Raw genomic sequence first — 20091 nt, forward strand, 5'->3', positions numbered from 1 at the left:
CAGGGCATAAGCAATTTTAATGAAACTTTAGATCTACCATATAAATTGTTTCTTATTTTCTCTGCCCTCCCCCCCCAAAAAAAAACTCAAGAAAGGCAAATAGAAATTTAACAACTCAAACAAGAGCCTATCTTATGATGTAAAAAAAGGAAAAAAGGAAGTAAATCTCATGTTTTTAAGCATTATTGGTTTAATAAGTTCATATACAAAGAAATATCCTTCACAGAACCTTCAACTATCAGATGAATATAAAAGCAGGGAATGGATAGATTAAAAGAATTCTAAACAGAAGTGTACTGCCAAACAAAACAAAAATCTAAGCTTTACTATCTGAATACTTTCAACACTTTCCAACATAGAAGTTCATCGTTGCACAGAAAAGACAAAAGCAGCACTTTCACAGGATTATTTTAAGAACTAAAAATTATGTGAAAGGAACCTAAGAATCTGGGAATATTTTATTCAGCAATTTGAAATATTTTCTACATCTATTCACACACATTTTCTACATATATTCAGATTGATCCATCTATACATATCATGTGCACTTTTACATAAAAATGGGGTTTCCTTCTGCTCTATGTGTGCATATGTATACATATAACCCTTTCACCAAGAGTATGAAAATACACCATCATTAGAGTAAATTATAGTTCTGCATATCATACAAAATAATAACCTCCACTAGCCTGTATGCCAGCTGATCAGACAAAGGCTGAAAGAATTACTCAATGGTTATGTCAAAATGGTTTTACATTACATTTTCTTACATATTACATTTAGATCAGTAACAAATATGCATATTTATAGCCCTGTACTCTATCTGAACAGTGACCACAGGGAAAAAATAAATTACATGGAAGGTAAACTACAAAATACAAAGCACTGCTTTAAAAGGATGCTATGGAGTGCACTGTGCTTTCATTCAAAACAGCATACATCTGGATGCTTCCTTTTCCTTTAACAGAAGCCTTTTGGGTGATTTGCATTGACATAAGGGCCTGCAATCTAGTGCCCAATGAACACCTCCAGTGCCTTCACCACTGATCAAGGCCAAATAAAGAAACAGTAGGTCTTATAAATCTAGGGTGAATTTAGCTACCCAGATCTAAGTGTGCGGCTCAACCCCTTTCATCTTCATTTAACTGATAAGTAACCCTGCAGACAACCTGAGCTCACCCTGGCTCTCCCTCTTCCACTCTGAAGGTCTCTAAGCACGCAGGGGTCGGGTCCTGCAAAGAGAGTCACCCTAACCCAACTACCTTCCTCGGCAGCCTGGCAGGGGGGCAGGAACTAGGGGCTCCTCTGCCAAAGCTGTCTCCATAGCCTTAAGGAGAATGTGCCCTCCAAGCATGCAGGCAAGTATCAACAATTCTAAGCCTCTTGAAAAATCTTTTATGGCTCTTCTAGCTTTAAGGCTATCAGGCAAAGGAAGTAGGATTGCTGTTATTGCCCAACTTACCATAACGAATTCATGCTTGCAGCACATACATCCAGAGAATGAAAGATTTAGGTTATCAGTCTCCCTCAGCCTGTGAGGGTTCACATCTACTTCCCAATCTCTCAAGAGGAAGATCCAGGGCCCAGGTAGACATTAGGGGACTCACCATCCTACCCTGCTGATGGCAGGAAGGAATGAGAGATTCATGGAAACTCAGAGAATGCAGCTTTGCAGCCTGATGATGCATCCTCTGGGACAAAGTCTTGGCATTTTGTCCTATGCCAGGAAATTTCTATGCACTTTGCATTTAACAAACTGGATGAAACACAAAGCAATCCTATGAGCTCCAATTACAGCCCAAGATCTCTCAATTTCAGGAGAGGGTCAGACTGCCCAGTCCTTCAGCAGACGCCAGCATACCTTGAAAATTACAAATAAATAAATGTACAACATGGTATCTGAAACTCATTTCCTCTCCTACTTTAACATTCGGTTTCTCTTGGAAAAGGAAACATCACAAGCATTAACGCTGGATAAGAGATGTTGCTCCTTGTCTCATTGCAAGCATTTGTGAGATGAGAAGCAAGGAAGATTCAAATCATGTGTTCACAAGTACAGAGAAAAGACATTTATTTTCCATATAATTTACAAGTCTGTGCTTCTGATCTGTTCTTTCAAACCATCTGTCCTAAATCAGCACAACTATTTACCAAAGAAAAAACTACTTGCAAGCAGGTGTTTTTAATCAGATCAGTCAACAATATTGACTTGTGCATGCTGACAATTGTTACAGAAAAATCTGAAAAACTCTTCGTCATCAAATAAAATGTTGCACTATCTCTCCTCCATTAAAGTATTTAATTTCACAACTTTGCTCTCTCTAACACCCTTTATTTTTAATAAGAGTTTACTTTGGGCAGTTAGAAAAACTTGTAATAGTAATACACTCCACAAAAGGAAAATGACAAACTCCTTTTACTGTACAAATTTTCTTGTATTTCCTTGAACAAGGAAACTTACTAATTCTCTTATTGTGCAGTTATATAGGAATAGTCTTACAATAATTATCTCATTCTTTTAATGCTCAAAGAGCTTCAGAATAAATCACTGTGATGCAGTAAGGTAAAAGATACAGCTCTTCTGTTAGCATCATCCAGTAGCACTTATATCCCAGGGAACTACAGGCCAGTCAGTCTCACCTCTGTGCCTGGCAAGATCATGGAGCAGATCCTCCTGGAAACTATGCTAAGGCACATGGAAAATAAGGAGGTCATTGGTGACAGCCAACATGGCTTCCCTAAGCGCAAATTGTGCCTGACAAATTTGGTGGCCTTCTACAATGGGGTTACAGTGTTGGTGGATACAGGAGGATCGACTGACATCATCTACCTGGACTTGTGCAAAGCATTTGACACTGCCCCGCACAACATCTCTGTCTCTAAATTGGAGAGACATGGATTTCACAGATGGACCACTTGGCGGATAAGGAATCAGCTGGATGGTCATACTCAAAGTTTCAGTCAATGGCTCGACGTCCAAGTGGAGACCAATGACGAGTGGTGTTCCTCAGGGGTCAGCATTGGGACTCACACTGCTTAACATCTTCGTTGGTGACATGGACGGTGGGACCGAGCGCACCCTCAGCAAGTTTGCCGACAACACCAAGCTGTGTGATGCAGTCGATAGGCTGGAGGGAAGGGATGCCATCCAGAGAGACCTTGATAGGCTTGCGAGGTGGTGGGCCAGTGTGAACCTCCTGAAGTTCAATATGGCCAAGCGCAAGGCCCTGCACATGGGTCGGGGCAATCCCAAGCACAAATACAGGCTGGGCAGAGAATGGATTGAGAGCAGCCCTGAGGAGAAGGACTTGGGGGTACTGGTTGACAAGAAGCTCAACATGACCCAGCAATGTGCGCTTGCAGCCCAGAATGCCAGCCATATCCTGGGCTGTATCAGAAGAAGCACGACCAGCAGGTCGAGGGAGATGATTCTCCCCCTCTACTCCGCTCTAGTGAGACGCCACCTGGAGTACTGCGTCCAGCTCTGGGGCCCCCAACATCAGAAGGACATGGACCTGTTGGAGCGAGTCCATGAAGATGATCAGAGGGCTGGAGCACCTCTCCTATGAAGACAGGCTGAGAGAGTTCAGGTTGTTCAGCCTGGACAAGAGAAGGCTGCAGGGAGACCTTATAGCAGCCTTCCAGTACTCAATGGGGGCCTACCAGAAAGCCAGAGAGGGACTTTATACAAGGGCATGGAGTGATAGGGCAAGGGATAATGGCTTTAAACTGAAAGAGAGTAGATTTAGATCAGACGCAAGGCAGAAGTTCTTCACTGTGACAGTGGTGAGGCACTGGAACAGGTTGCCCAGAGAGGTTGGTAGATGCCCCATCCCTGGAAACATTCAGGGTCAGGTTGGACGGGGCTTTGGGCAACCTGGTCTAGTGGAAGGTGTCCCTGCCATGATTAGATGATCTTTAAGATCCCTTCCAACCGAAACCATTCTATGATTTTATGTAACAGTCATTCAGTTTTTACATCTGCATATAAGACTATCCATACTCAATTATTTTTTGAAACATCCAGGCAAACCCCGCATTAGGCTTGCTATATTCATCCCAGTAGTGAAATCTGCCTGACTTGTAGCCTACTAATCTCGAACTAAATTGCTGCTAACCATTGTAAACCTGAATTCAAAATACATTTGCTGCTTTAATCCGTTATCTCTTTTGTCAGAATTTAGAATTTCAGTTATTCACTCACTTTTTCCATAGAAGTTCTGGAAAGCATGATATCTCAGAAGTAATCAAGACAACATACAGTGGGTGTGAGAACATCAGTGTTTTAGTTCAGATCAGGAGTAGTTCTCAAAGCAAATTAACCCAATCATCTGCACTTAACGCTGCTTTGGATCACATTGCAGAACACACTTAGGACACAGGAACCAGGTTCCCGTCTGATGCAAGACATAAGAAATCCAGGCTTCAGAACTGCACCCAGCACACTCCAGCCACAAATGGGCATTCAGTTCACAGGACCGGACTAGAACTAATCAAAAGTGAAATGCATACAATGAGAGTAACAGCTCCTCATCATGAGCTGGAAATCAACTTGTACTGGTACACACTCTAATTAAATATTCAAGAATCCTTTATTCACATAAAGAGATTTTGACCCTAATGACAATTTCTGCAATTGCACTCCCTCAAAATCATAAGCTCAAAATTTAGTTTAGATATTGGGCCATAGTTTAAAAGGTAAACAAAAACCTGATACTTCCATTCAGGCTCAAAGCCCCTTATTCAGTTGCCTCAGTAAAAAACAGTTAAGAAGCGCTTAGCACCTGCCAGCTCCTCTCAGTTAAAAGCAATGAGAATACTGTACAGTGCAGCACATTTGAAAACTCATTCTTCCAATTTGGAGGACAAAATACATATATTAGAAACAAATTTAAGACTTCCATTTTGAAAAAAAACCTTGACCTGACATTCTAGTGTTGCCTCTATCCTGTTATATAATATCTTCTCAAACACATCACCATTTCTCTATCAGTAATTTACAAGGGTAATCCCCAAAAAAACCCTTAATCTATCTCTTTCTTATTCAGAGATACACATCTTCACCCATAGACTGTCATATCCACCATTACAGGCTGTAACATCTGACTGAAATGCAACATTTCTTTAAAGAATAAAGTTTATAAGACCAAATACAGTGAAACCTGTCAGCACCGGCTCAACTTTAATAAATGAAGCACTGATCAGGAGTGAGAGACAACTACTACAGTCAAGGGAAAAGGAAAGACATCAGAATAAGGCAACTTCTGAGGAGATTTGGCAACAGCACTGGGAGTAAGAACATCAGCCTGCTTCAAGGCCCACAGGGAACATGGTGTGCAGATTAATGAAAAATTATAAATTTTATTAAGCTAACAAAAAAACCGCAACAAACTGTCCTAGAGCCAAACTGAAAATACTTTCTTATAGGACACCACCTCCAAATATCTTTTTGAGGTTATTGTCAATAACTGTGTATTGAATGCTGTCTTTCCTGTGTTTAATGGTTTCATCTAGGTCTCTCACCTAAGCCTTACTACAGTCCCCTTTTGATCTGTCAGTCCCCTCAGAACTAACCAGATCATATTGCCAGAAGTATGGAATTTCTGCCACACTTTGTAGTACCATAATTTGACTTGGTCTCTCCGAAGCCTGTCACATATGCAATATCCCAAAGGTCATTACTTAAAACAGAATTCTACTCATTTTTTTGTGCATCTTGGAAAACACAATGCTTGCCCCAGATTTCAGTAGGGTTCCACAGTATTGTCAGAGTTCACGCATCACACAGAGCTTACCACCTCCTGCAAACTTGGTTGCAGCAGAACCGAAAGAGTACATCCAAGACCTTAACCATCTCATGCCAATGAGATCAGTTTTGTAATACAGCTGTACTGATCATACTTGCTTTGTTGTGATTTCTCCTCTATATGAGACTTAATTCAGAAAATACATAGAATGCACATTCAGGATGGAAAAAAGTCCCAGAAAAGGATGGTCAGCTTCTCCCTTACTAGCCATCCTATGTGCTGTAGTGTAAGAAACAGAAGCTGGCCAAGAGCAGCGATTAATTTGCAACAATATATTCTCTTAGACAGTGGCTAGTTTTTCAGAAAGATGCTTTTTACTGCATGCACAAGAACTAGTGCTGGGTGACAGCAAACATATCAATGACGTATCTACCAAACCACAGACAAATGGGATTAGAGTGTTTGACTAGAGGTACTCAAAGCAGTTTCCAACAGGCAACGTGACAGCTACTTCCTCTCCCTAACAGGTAAAAAATGTGGCACGTTTCACAGATTCTAAAGCTTTGTTCTCTACTTCTGCAATAGCATCCTATGAACAAATTAATGCCACTAATTCTGTTAAAGAGAAAAAAAATAGCAGATGAGAAAAAACCCCAAGAGTTCATTAAAAATTATATTAGATAACATAAAACATGCATATCTTCAATAAGTACCAATTCCTCATGTCTAGACAATTATAGCATATAGCAGAGCTCCACTGACTCACATTACCTTCAATAGATCTTCTGCACTTTCAGCTTACATCCAGAGTTCACAGCACTGAGCTTTTGCCACCTGATATTAACCATCTTTCCCCTTTATAACTAATAAAAAGAGAAAGGTACCTCTCCACAATGAGTTAGACCTTAGATAGGCTGAACTACCTTTAGGTGACACTTACCTGTATTTATTACATTACTTGGGCACTATGAATCTGGGCCACAGAAACCCAGGCTCAAATCATTACTTAAAGTCACATGTATTCAAAAGAAGGTAAATCTCTATTGCCCTCCATATATTTTCATCCTTTTAATAGGACATCTGCCATTGTTCATATTATGGTCTCACAAGTAAAGAGAAGAAAGCCAATAAGAAAAAAATTGCGTGTTTCCTACTTAGCTGAAGTTATACACATCAGATGTGAATGAAAGAATTTCAGAATAAGTTATTAGTTAAACTAGGAACGATTGTGAAGGACAAAAAATTTGTAACAGCTCATGCCTCATGCTCAGTATTAGTAAAGGAGACTTTTACTAATACTGAGTTAGCACTAATCTTTCTGCTAACTAAGGTTGAAATAGAGAAGCCAGGCTGTGTAGGTGGGATGGACCCAAGGAGTGGCAGTAACACAACTGCACATAAAGTTTAACACAAAGTGGGTCTTCTACTTAGATTTCCTTTGCTTCTTTTGGGAGAATCATGATCAATATAGCACAGGAACATAAAAATGGCCATATTCAGTGGCCCAAATATCCATCTAGTCCAATATTCAATGATCAATAGCAGACAGTTAAATAAGGTATAAGAACAGTACAAGAAAGTAGTCACACTTTTACGATGTACTTAACTAGAAGTTCCTTCTTCTTCCTTGCCTTTCACCAAGACAATTAGGAGTAATCAAAGTAGTTCAGTAATTCACAAAGCAAAGAAATAAATTTCCTAAATATAAAACATTTTTCACATACACGCATAATTTATATAAATAACATGACCCATATATAATATATGCCATATAGGTACATTTTTATAAGCTATAGAAAACACATTTTTCTTTAAACATGATTTCTTAGGCATCCAGTTAGTACTTAATGAATATGATTACACATTGTTTAAAAAGATGGTGGTGTTATTCTTTCTTAATAAGCTAGTATGTAAAACTATATTTTTCTGTGAATATTCCTATTCTATAAATGACCATGAGCAAACAACTTGTCTGTGGTCAAGAGGATGTTCAAAAAGAACATCAAGACTATTTTTTCTGACACTGAAAAAGCAGACACATTTTGAACAGAAAATGTAAAGTAAAACCGTTGCACAAACATGACATGACATACAGTACCTAACTGGCTTTGATCCAGTGTCTGCAACTATGCCCACTGGTATCTCCTGAAAATTTAGATGGAAAACTACCAATCGTCAGTAAAGAAGCAAACAAATAGCAAGGGAAGAGACAAAGCATTTTCAAAATACACCTTCAGAAGTAGCATATGGCAGCTGAGAGAAGATACCTTAGGAAGATGTTCATAAACTGTTCTCACAACTTTGCCTTCAACCCCAACCCTTCCTTTGTGCTTTCCTGCTCCTGCTGAGGGAATCCATACACAACAGCCATGACATGTTCTCTCTAAGCCCAAATTCTCCTCATCCATATCCAACATGATTTCTCTAAAATGCAAATAATTGCAGCCCCTTCTGGGCCTTCCTGTGAGACCAGCCAGCCTTGCCTCTGAAGAGTTGTGCTCCACCCTTTACAGGCTGTGAACATGACAATTTCTCATGGCAATCCAACTTTTTTTAAACTGTGAAACAGCAAAATGCTATCAGCGCTCGCTAACCCTTGCTTCTGGGAAGACGCATACGAATGACTGAAAGCTGAGGAACTCAAAGAGAAGAGTTGTGGAATGGTGCTGCAATGCCCAGTGTAAGGAGTCTGAAGCTTAAATGGCCATAAAACCACCAGGATTTTGGAAATCATTGGAATAGAGATTCACTGTATTCACTCAGAAGGGTTCACTTAAAATAGATGTTAAGACCTGGGAAAAGGAAGCCTGTGGTAGAGGCAGACATGCAATGTCCGAGATCAGAGAGTGAAAGAGTCACAGCTAACAGAGAAATAAGGTGGACTTAATGTTAGTAAACATCTTAAAATTATTGTGATTTGCCTGAGGGTATAAGTAACAAGAAAAAGGGATTTTTCTTGCAGGGGGATGCGGGGAAAACATAGGATTTAGAAGAGAAGTGCTCTCACTAGTTCAAGGAAACGAACAGAGAAAAGCTGTTGGTTTATGGCATCTCCCTCATCTGAAGGAATTAAGGGCTGGGTGCAGCTAGATGAGGAGCTGCTTTAAATGTCAGTGTCTGGTACAAAAATGGGCAGCAGGGCCTGGAGAAAATCATTACTGTGTGACCAAGGTGTATCAGATCACCACCCATGGCAGAGAGAGGAGCCTCAGAAACATGTACCACAACGCTGGGGTAAAGACAGAAGCTTAAAGCCTCGGAAGGATAAAATCTAACAAATACCCCAGAGTTTTTGAAGTGCTTTTTAAATCTGGAATTCAATAGGCAAATAAATTATTTGTATCATCCTGCTAACTGCAGCAAGACTAATTTTACTAAGCACCACAGAGACAGGATAAAGACCTGTCATCATCTCCTTTCTAAGTCAATGGGTAAACATCCCTGGTTTCAAAAGATCCGGGTCCTGTGCTGTTCTTTCCTGCTCAGTCTTTCTCAGACTACGGGCTTTGAAGACACATGGTAAAGGGAAGCCACAGCCAAAACAAACTCCAAGCACCACATCTAATTACACAGAGAAGTAAACCACTAAAGAATGGTCTGTGAACAATATTAAAGCATCAGCTATAATCACAAAAGGTAAAGTCACCTGAGCAGTCTCAACACAGATGCAGGGAAAAATACCCAGGCCTTTGAATACTTACTATGAGCCAACAGAAATCAGGATATTTTTTTATTTAAGGCACCACCTACCCCAAGTACCCCACCTGAAATATGACGACATATCCAACATATAAGATTCACAACAACACCAGGTTATAAAGACAAAAATATACAGCATCTAAGGCAGAACAAAGAGGGCTACTCAAATGCAGGTAGCAGACCACTGATTTTGAGTTGTGCAAATCTCAGGCATGAGATTCAACTCCAAGATAGTGAATAGCAGCACAATTAGCAATGTTACCTCTCAAATACTTCTCCCATTAGAATTACACAAATCTGTTGTCACAAAGCAACAAATGGGCCTGTGGTCTTACATGTAAAGAAATGAAAAACTTTCTTTTTTTATTATCACTTGGTAATGCACATAGCAGGAAATATCTTAACAAGAAAGTGAAGAAAGAGCTCTCCGAGACTTCTGAGACAAAGGCAGAACTCATTTTTTTCGTGAAACTGTTTCTTCAATATTTTCACTTACACACACACACACACTCTGAAACTATGCTGAAGTGACCTGCCTCTCTAAAAGCTGAAAGGAAAGAAGTCTTAGCTCAATCGTTTATGTTTACACTTTTAATCTCACCCTTAAACAAGACTGAATTGAGCATAACCGCACTGAAGGTCAGCTTCTATACTGGCATATCAAATTTCAAGCCAACAGCTCTTTTATTTAAAATATGTTAGATAAAAAGGTAATATGCTCTCTGTAAGAGTTCCCTTGAGGTTAGAAGAACCAATAAATTAACTGTTACCATATGTTTGGCTCCTTTTGGCAAAATTCAGTAACAAAACACTGCCAAACCTCTTTTGGCAGGTAATAATATTTGGTAGCTTATAGTACAACTTGAGAAAAAAAGAAACTGGACAGAAAGCTTGGAAATTAATAGAAGAAACTGTATTTCTATCCTTGTATAGTTAGCTATACACTGTTGAAAGAAAAATTCTAACAAAAGTCAACTCTATGGGTCTGATCTATAATAAGCAGCTGTCTCCTCAAAAAGAGCTGTATCAAATGCAAACCCAAACACTCCAGCTAGTACAGTAATGCAAATATTCTGCATTTGTTTTGTAAATAATGCTAGATACGTATGATCTGTTTTGCAAATAAGAAGCTTTGTAAAATTAGTATTCCTAAGTGTTAAAATGCATATTATTAGTGCTTTCATTATATGGGTTTTATTTCATTATAAATGAGCAAAGTCTGGGCTTATTTGCAATGCCATGTTCTTAAGTTTCACTTACGTTAAATTAAATACTTCCCCCCCCCCGACACCTTTTATACCTACAGAATTGAGACTAGAACATGACAGATAAAAAGCCTTTAACACTACACCTCTAATTATATAATTATAGACATAGGATATGAAATTCTGCGTATTTTAAGGACATCTATTACAGACTTTTTTTAAATTCCAGCTAAAGAGGTGAGGGAAAACCTAGATGGTCCTATTTGTTTATGAAGGCAAGCAGGACTTGCTCTGTAAGGTCACAGTTATAAGAAATTAATGCTTTTTCAAATATGAAAATGTCCATTTTATTTTTGTAATCATCTATAATAAAGTACTCTAAATTCGTTATTATTCTCATTTCCTACAAGGTGGACATAGCCTGTTGTTCATGCCATGATGGTTTACATGTACAGGAAAAACTGACACTTAAAAATTATGTATTTCTTTAATCAATTGCATCATCCCATTAAAATCTAATTTTTATGTACATAAATCACTTGCTATTCAGCTTACAGTTCCACACACATATCTGGCAAGCAGTCTGAAGCAGGCTGACAGGTATAGGCCAGACATTTCACTTCTTAAAGTCATGTTATCGCATGGTTAATTCTATATTTGCATTAATTTGATTACAAGCACTTACAGGTAAAAGTAATCCAAAAGTGTAGGTCTAAAGATTATAGTATAAGCTTCTGGAAGGTTTTTTCCAGAAGAAAAATATTTTTGCCATTCTATGGATGCTTGTCTCATTCAGCCATTTGGGATTTTATTAATAATCTTCTCATTACTATATTCATCTTCTGATTTCTTATTTTTTTATTTTAAGTAAGGCAGTTTCTGTGAAGACTTGACACTGAAATCAGAGACTTCATTACCCTGCAAAATATATCCACAGTTCAAAGTATTTAAGAGGGTTAAACAAAATGCAAACATTTAATGCAACATTAAGCATGTGAAATAAAAACTTGATTGCCTAAAGAAAGCATGCTATGCTGTTACCCTGGTGACAGGTTAAAAAAGGATTGTGAGCTGAATGGCTGTATGATATGAAATTAAAATGTTTCACATTGAACAATCCAAAATGAATTGGGAAAGGTTAGAGCAGAGGAGAGAGAAATCAATTCTCCAATGGCAATGGTGAATGGAAGTGAAGTCTGAATAGGATTTGCCAGTGGGGTGCAACAGCTGCCAAATATCCTGCAGCCAAAGAATTACAATAATACTGATGAAGTGTGCAAGAGCTTTTGGAATCATTGCAGGGAACAGAGAAATACTCCTACAATAATGAGGCCATTCTGTGTCCCATCCCACTTTCGCAGTTGAATCAAAGGAAAAAGAAACGGTTGAAAATTGTAATACTCAATAACAAAGGTATAAATGAATTATCTATCCCTTCAATCAATATCTTACATTTAACTACAGCCTTTGTGAACCATGAAGCAAGCATGCTGAAGAATGGACAAATCAAGACACATACATGTAAAAGTATGCAGACAATATTGACTAAGAGACTTTTTCTTCCCATATATTTTGTTGACAGCATTTCTACTGCAACAGCATCCAGAATAAGCTATACACTACACAAACAGCAGGACACAACCAGTGCCTCAAGGAACTTCACAAGGTAAGGTGCTGATGTTCGTGCTCATCTTTTTTATGTTAATAATCCTAGGAAAGAAACACCAGTAAAACTTCTCACATGAATGCAGTCACACATGCATTTACTAAGCTTAGAGTCCCACAAAGTCAAGAAAAACTTTGCCCTTCCATAAAAACCTCCAACACAACTTCATTTATGCCCTTCGAAACTCCAAATAAAATACACAGATGGAGAGGAAAAACCATGCTAAAAATAGCTCTAAAAAGACCAGAGAGCACGTGGCAATTAGCACACATCTTGTTAGTTCTACGGTTTCATGCATACACTTTTTACACACCAACAGATATTAAAGAACATGTTTAGGAGATGTAAACCTGCATGAGAGGAAAGAATTGTTGGTCTTATAAAAGGGATCAAAGGAAAGAGAGAGAGGCCTTGTGGTAAAGAGAGGATCTTGCAGTAGAAGAGGTTGTAAGCAAAGCATGGATGAGAAAAGGGCCAGATTCACAACTAAAAAAGCCAGGAATATGGGAGCACAACAGAAAACATTCACATATGTATACTACATATATTCAAGTTTCAACATTAAGTGAACAGTAGCCACAGAAGCTATAAAGCTCCTATAGCAGCTGCTGTTTTCCCAGCAGACATGGTGAAAATAAAAAATGAACATAGGGACTTAGCCAGGTCCATTTACTTTGGTGAACAGCTTTCCCACCAGCAATCACCTCAGCAAGATGCATGCCGCTGCTTTGGGGATCTTCCCAAGAGATGCTCAGCAAGGTTCAAACTTTTCATAATGATTATCTTCATAATGATTTCATAATGGTTATCAACTCTAAAAATTGAGCAAGAGTGGATTCCTGAGTGCCCGGGACACCTTTTTCCCTACCAATGACATAGGGATGACAGGCTATGAAAATTTCCCATAACAGACCATTCTGTTTCTGCAATATTTGTTCATAAATCATATGGAACAATGGCTGTGCTTTCGAACTACTACATAAATACCTGGTATTACTTATGTTATCAATTCTGATTCCATTAATTTAATCCAATTAAGGAAAAAATGATACATACATTCTGTAGAAACAGTCATAAATGCTGCCTTGAAATGTCCTACTTCAACTTTTGTATTTTACACAGAAGTTCATTTCCACTGGCCAAAAGTACCCGTTTCATGTATTTGCATCTACTTGTTTGTCTCTAGCACATATAATCCTCTTTCCATGATAAGCAAATGAACAATGTAGAAGGGTGAATAATACCAGATTTTAAAGACAGCTAGAATATTATATAGGGCAGCTGGTTTAGCAGTGATTAAGCAAGATTACCAAAAAAAGTAATTATTTATGAGAGGTCAAAAGAACAACATTAAGTAACACCTAAAGAGACAAGACAGAATTGTCACAACCAGAAAAGCTCATTATAAACAAGGATATTGCATGAAAAAAGTGAGAACAGAGTCTTAGTACCTTGCTAGTCTATGGGGAAAGAAAAAAACCACGGTGGAATAATGGTCTGAAGCTGCAGTAGTTACATAAACATATCAAGGACTTTCAAAGGCATAACTGTAAATCATGAAAAGAATGTTTGACTTGTTGACCAGGGGACCAGAACAGTAAGGATAAGACAGCGTTATTTTCATGAGCTAAGGATGACTGTGTAACTCCAAAGTGAGGGAATGAAGAAAGCCACAAGTGGGCTGGACTTAGTCATCCTTACCAAATGAAAACAAAGTGTTTTATCTTTATATCACACTAGAGGGTATTTGTAGGGTAAGGCAAAGTATAAATATTTAGCTGTACTTGCAATAACTGTTCACATTATTACTGTGGTTCAGGGGCGTGGAATAAAAATCACGTAATGCAACTGAGACAATTCAGCAGCGCCTGTAACTGTGCTGCAAGGAAGAACTCTCCCTCTTTCCAAGCAGCCAGTTCGGATGACACCAGTGAACTTTCCTGACATCATCTTCCTTCTTCTTAAAATCAGTATAACATAACCTTATTTGTGCTGCTCCAGCAGTGCAGCAGAGCCAGAAAGCTCTCCTATTGGGCAGCTGACCATCCTTCCATATGGGGAAGCCCTAGGCTGGCAAAGAGCTGGCTCTGTCCCAGACTCCAGCAGGGTAATAGGTGTAGTCTATGTGAAAGCAAGCATGCCCGAGAGGTGCGGGGCTTCACCGCTCTCCCAGCGGTTCCCTCGCTGCCCTAATCATGCAATGGCAAAGCAAAGCAGGCATCCGAACAGTCATTACTAAGTGTACCTGAGGATTTACATCAATATATCTATACCAGATCAACCCAGACGTGAACCTACAATAATTCATTAAATAAAAAGCTAAATATATCCATTTCTGTTCTTGCAGTTCACCAGTCGTGTTATGTCCACTGCACTGGACCCCTGGATTTTCAGAATTTTAGAACATACAAAAATTCAGCCCAGCTACTTCACAACTTGACAAAAACTTGCTTGTATTTTATCTGTAATTTCTCACTATACACTTACCCATCCTGTGAAAGTATTATTTTATGCTTAGAAAGCATCATCCACTTTAGGTCTCAGAATACTTTATACATGTTGATAAATAAATATTTACAAAACCTCAATAATGCAGTAAAGTATTAAGGCCATTTTGCCTTTTTGTAAACCGAGGCCCAACCCAACTGACTTCTCTAAGGTCCCACAAGAACAGTTAGAAGTTTAACTCAAGACTCCCTAATCCCAGTCTTCTATATTAAACACACAAGCAAGAAAAACCTTTAGGGTTTTTTGCTAGCAATATAGAATATTTTCCAATGTGTTACCATCTTTTTGCATGTAGTATCAGGTAATATGGGCATGCAGCCTCACTGTTTTTTTCCAAGTCATAAATGATGAAAGGGTAAAACCCATAGCAAAATTAGGAAAATACACTTAGCAGCCAACACAAGCAACGCATAGGAAGTGCTGTAGGCAATTGGGTTTAGAAGTATAAACATCACATTAGTAGACCCATGAGATAGCATGATGTAGCCACACCTGGAGAGTCACTCTCCTATTCCCCTCCCAACCCACTAATGAAAACAAGCCTGAAGCCAAAATGTGAAGATTCAACTGTACAACATCATTTTTGGTCTCAAAGGCTAACTACATCAAACAGACATAAAATAAGCTGGATTCACTTCAGCCAAAATATGTTTCCACTTGAAACAAGATCGAGTTCTGTCTAGAAGACCTTGGGATTTTACTAGATGCTGTAAATCTGTTCAGCAGCTGTGGGTGGCACCAGTTTCACAATAAACTGGACTATGGAGTAAGTAGGAAAAGTCCTAGGTAAAATAACTGAAAGCTGAACAATGAAACAATCATCAATCATTCATGGCTCTTTCCTGTAGGAAACATGGGCCCCTATTATCTGGATGTAACAGTGAAATATTCACATTAGTATCTGGCTCACGAAATACCAAGATTTTCATTAGCTAATCATCTTTAAAAAAAACAAAACAAAAAAAACCAAACCAAAACACAACAACACACCCCACAACAACGTTCTTCCCAAGAAAACTGGCTGAATAACAACCAGTTAAATTAAAAAAAAAAAAAACACAGAAAATCTCTAAATATTCGTTGCATAACAAAGTAAATGTCTGTATTCCTGTAACTGAGCATGCACAGGTCTCCAGCAGCTGCTCTTGCTAAAGTTTGGCGAATTACTCCTAGGAGACTGTTGGTGAGACCAGGGGCACATACCAATGCAGACAGTGGAAACTCACCTGTGAGTGCTCCACCCAAATCATAATACAATTTATTCTAACACAGGAAAGGCAAACTGGCCTTCACCTTGTGGCCTGTATTAACCTCCACAACACACAAACTACTGCAACAAAGAATCCCACTACAGGGGTCACATCTAATTGACGCTAGCTGAAGAAAGTTGGGTGTTTGATCCTTAATGAGGCAACAGCTCGCTGATCATCAGAGCACGTTCCAGCAAGAACCTTACAGTTGATGATTCAGTCACCCAGGGCACTGCAAAACGTGTATTTTCCAGTCACATCCCCGCAAATATCATCAACTGTAGAGGAGAACCCCCATCATGAGACTGCTACTAGTCTGATCTGTGGCACAGAGCTAAGGCCCACCTCTGCACCCCTTTTATGAGCCATCCTCTGCTCACCTCCTCCTCCTTGCTACACATTCCTACTCTTGTAGCTCTTCCAGAATAATTTCACTTGTCATGAGTACTTAACCTAGTTCTGTAAGAATGATCTAAAGTATTATAAAACTGTTTCTATACTAATACAGGTCATTTTAGCAGAACCAGAGTAGAAAGCAACTCCACACACAATCACACCTGCGTACCTGGGGAAGGAGGAGGAAAGCCAGAGACCAAGGGAGAAGCAGGCTGGGACAACAATTCCTTAATCTGGCTCAGCTGCCTTTCATCTGATTACAGTCTCAGTAGCCCTGACAGTGAAAGGTGGAGCTTCTGTGAAGACTTCGAGCATGGTTCTTTCTGTCTATATGACTAGAATAACAATCCTGAGCTTGGGCTGAATAAATCATGGGGAAAAAAGGGAACCCAAAATACCCCTACAGTTCTGAAAAGAATGCATATTACAAATATGGCTCCCAAAAGGGAAAAGAAAACAAACAAAAAATAAAGAAAAGCATATAACTCAAGTTCAGCAGAAAACTGTCTATTTGACAGCTGTGACAAGCTTAGAAGAAATAATGCATGATTTCAAAATACTACTTTTCAGTGCAATTCCTTACACAAAAATTCCTCAATTGCTTTCAGTGCATGCAAAAGAAAAAAAATGCTGTCAACATAAATAGTGCCAGAGAGCTGAAATTTTTAAGATGATGATCAACATGTCAATGTACTTTTCCAAACCATTAGGACAATGTTATGAATCAACTTTGGAGCGTGCAGTCTGTCTAATCTGCTTACATGCTCCAACATGGATTTAAAATTCACACAGACTCCAAACACCCAATTCTGCCACAGTGAACCGCATCCAAGATTACAACTGGCCTTTTTGGTTTGTTGCCAGTAGCACAGGTTCCTACTCTGCACTTTTTGTTTACTAGTATTTTTCAAACAGATTGCAGTCATACCAATAGAGATGTGCTTTCTGTGGCCACAATCCTGCTCCCTAAAAAGTACCCACGACATGGAACACCTTCAAAAACAAGTCAGATGCAGTTTCGGTAAGTTGAGGACATGCCATGAAGGATCCTTGATGGGACTGCAGTAACTTGTATGCTCCACAGTCCTCAGTCCCCTCTAGAGGGAGTCCACTAGCTGCTCTAAGGAATGGAGAACACCGTCCAGGACACTGCACAATCCTTTGACCTCATTCTGCCTTCGCTTCTTTGACTGTTCCTCTGAAGGAGCTGCATGATTTTGAGGAAAGGGTATCATTATCAGGTTTGGTTTGCTTCAGAAGTAACTTACCAGTAAGCCTTTTTTGCATTATCTTGTCCTTACTTGGCCTCAAACAGGCAGCTTTACTATCATTAAAACAAGTAGATATAACAATATACGTGGATTGAAACTGTGACCTATTCAATAAGAACTACACTTGGCCACCACTTGGAGAAAATTTTAAAGCTCAGCATCTGAAGCATTCATTCCAGATCTGCATATACCTCAGCAAAGACCATCCTTTGACAGCTGAGCTGAACGTAAGTACACCCCATCATGGCAAGAGAAAGTGATCTTCCCTGTACTGAAAAGATTTGTTAGCTTCACCATTTAAAATCTGAAAAATCAGACCTTTATCTAGTCTTAGAAATTTCATGTGGTCAGACTCTGCTGCCTTCTCTGCTCATGGAGGAGGAATATATGCTAGGGAGTTGAGACTCCAAAAATAAGCTAATTTTTTTCAAAGCAGGGGTCTATATTTTTTCCCCTAATGCAGCACAAAAAGAGATGAATGACCATGCCTGATTGCTCAATGCAATACTTCGTTTGCATATCTGATATCTCAGTTAAAATAGTTGTATATGTCTTTTCTATTAAGATGCAGAAACACCTAGTACTGAAAGAAAATACTTGCAATAGAAAGAAAACATAAAAGATTCTTCAAAAATTGGAGTCCTGTCCTTTTTTTTTTAGCAAGTAAGAACATTTTACAGGCCAGAGGGAAAAAATCTCCAATCAGAGCAGGGAATACAATAGCAGTTTGAGAATCACAACTCAAATCAACAATTCCTATCCTTTCTCTAAGTACAAAGTAATCCATTACTTCTCTATAGCTGTACCAGACTACTGAACTTCCTATGCTTGCCAGTAAAAACTACAATCAAAGCTCCTCCTCGTTTTCCCTCATTCATCTTTTATTTAGGGAACAGTGGCCTTCGAGTGTCTGTTCTTCTCCTTATGCCATTTGGTATGGAAGATATAACTCTTGGAAGGAAATAAAAAGGTGCTTTATTTTCCCCTATAGGTGCATAAGGCAAGCAATGACCTAGGCCTACATATGCTATATATTACAAAGCCGTTATGCTCGCCCTAAGTCTCTCTTTTTTTTTTTCTTTTTTTCTTTTTTTTTTTTTTAACACCATATGGTACTATTTATCTTTGTGGGTACAAATAAAAATAAAGACTTCTTGAAACCACATTTGATTTATTCCTGACCACTGTAAAATCAGTAATAGAATACACTGTCAAACCACTGGCATGGAATGTGAATAATGTCTATCCTGCATTCTGACTTCCCTCTCACACAAACACACACACACGCAACTACATTAAAGAACGTGAGGCAAGAAGAAAGAGTCATGCTGAAGGTAGGATTCACTGTTGCAACAAGCATTGCAAACACCAACTACCCAAGCAAGTTTCACAAATTCAATTGTTCTAATAGAAGGTCTCAAGGCATCGACAATGATGGGCCAGAGGACAACAAAAGCTCAAAACATGCTAGAGGAAAGCAGCATATTCTTCCAAAAAGCCGAAGAAGTGAGTTAGTATTTTGACACAAGCTACTGCAATGGCTGGCCAGTTAACAGTACTACCTAGGTTACTAGCAGCTACTATCCAAAAGAATGAGGGAGTGGGGAAACAAGAACACCAAAAAACATACTTAAAGCAAGGTGCTGACTCTTCCAGCGTTTACCAGTCAGAAGTGTTTTTAGAGTTGGACCCTAAACTATTAAGATTCTTCATCAAGGTAGCAAATTACTCACGAATCCACAATATTTTAAAGCTCTGTAGCTGAATATTCATATTATCCCAGAGTGCTTAGATCGCTTCAAAAGGGCACATGGGAAATTTGTGATGCTCAATTTGTGGTTAGTTACTAATGCAGCAACATTTTGCATTAATGAAACTCCTGATGTGCATTAATTACTGTACTGGCTTGTAACACATTTTTGCGCCTATTAGTTTGCTAATATGTAGAATAAAAATAATCACGTATGACTTGTGTGAGTAGGGAAATGTGAGCCACAACTCATTTGAATTTAGAAAAAACAGACTATATTAAGAAACCATGCAGTTTCTCACCAGTGTCTCTCATGCATGAGAAGATGCCATTAACAAAACGCATCAGCACATCTGAGTTCCTAGAAACAAACTTACCTTGGAGTCCCTAGAAATCGCTGTGATCTCAGTTGTTCAGCCACGTACAAAGACGCTGCTGTTGCCAGTAGTTCTCTTCGTTCAAGATCTGTCAACTTGTGTCCTAGTTTTCAGAAAGCAGTTAAAAAAAAAAAAATTAGGTACTGCAGACACAGAAAGTAACAACTACCAGTGACGACACTGCTCAGTCCTTATACATGAAACCTACATTTTTCCCTCTGA

The 20091-nt window shown here is 38.9% G+C and overlaps 1 protein-coding gene across 5 annotated transcripts in view; it reads right to left on the reverse strand.

Annotated features, from left to right (window-relative positions):
- The window catches only part of PCCA (propionyl-CoA carboxylase subunit alpha), a 300001-nt gene that overhangs the window by 118020 nt on the left and 161890 nt on the right, over nucleotides 1-20091 (reverse strand). For all 5 annotated transcript variants that reach the window (XM_069802387.1, XM_069802389.1, XM_069802391.1 and 2 more), the window contains one exon: nucleotides 19870-19972. In XM_069802387.1, the coding sequence (XP_069658488.1) occupies nucleotides 19870-19972 (103 nt within the window). The remainder of the gene's footprint in view (nucleotides 1-19869; nucleotides 19973-20091) is intronic.

The sequence above is a fragment of the Haliaeetus albicilla genome, chromosome 15 (assembly GCF_947461875.1).
Source record: "Haliaeetus albicilla chromosome 15, bHalAlb1.1, whole genome shotgun sequence".
NCBI classification, from domain to species: Eukaryota; Metazoa; Chordata; class Aves; order Accipitriformes; family Accipitridae; genus Haliaeetus; species Haliaeetus albicilla.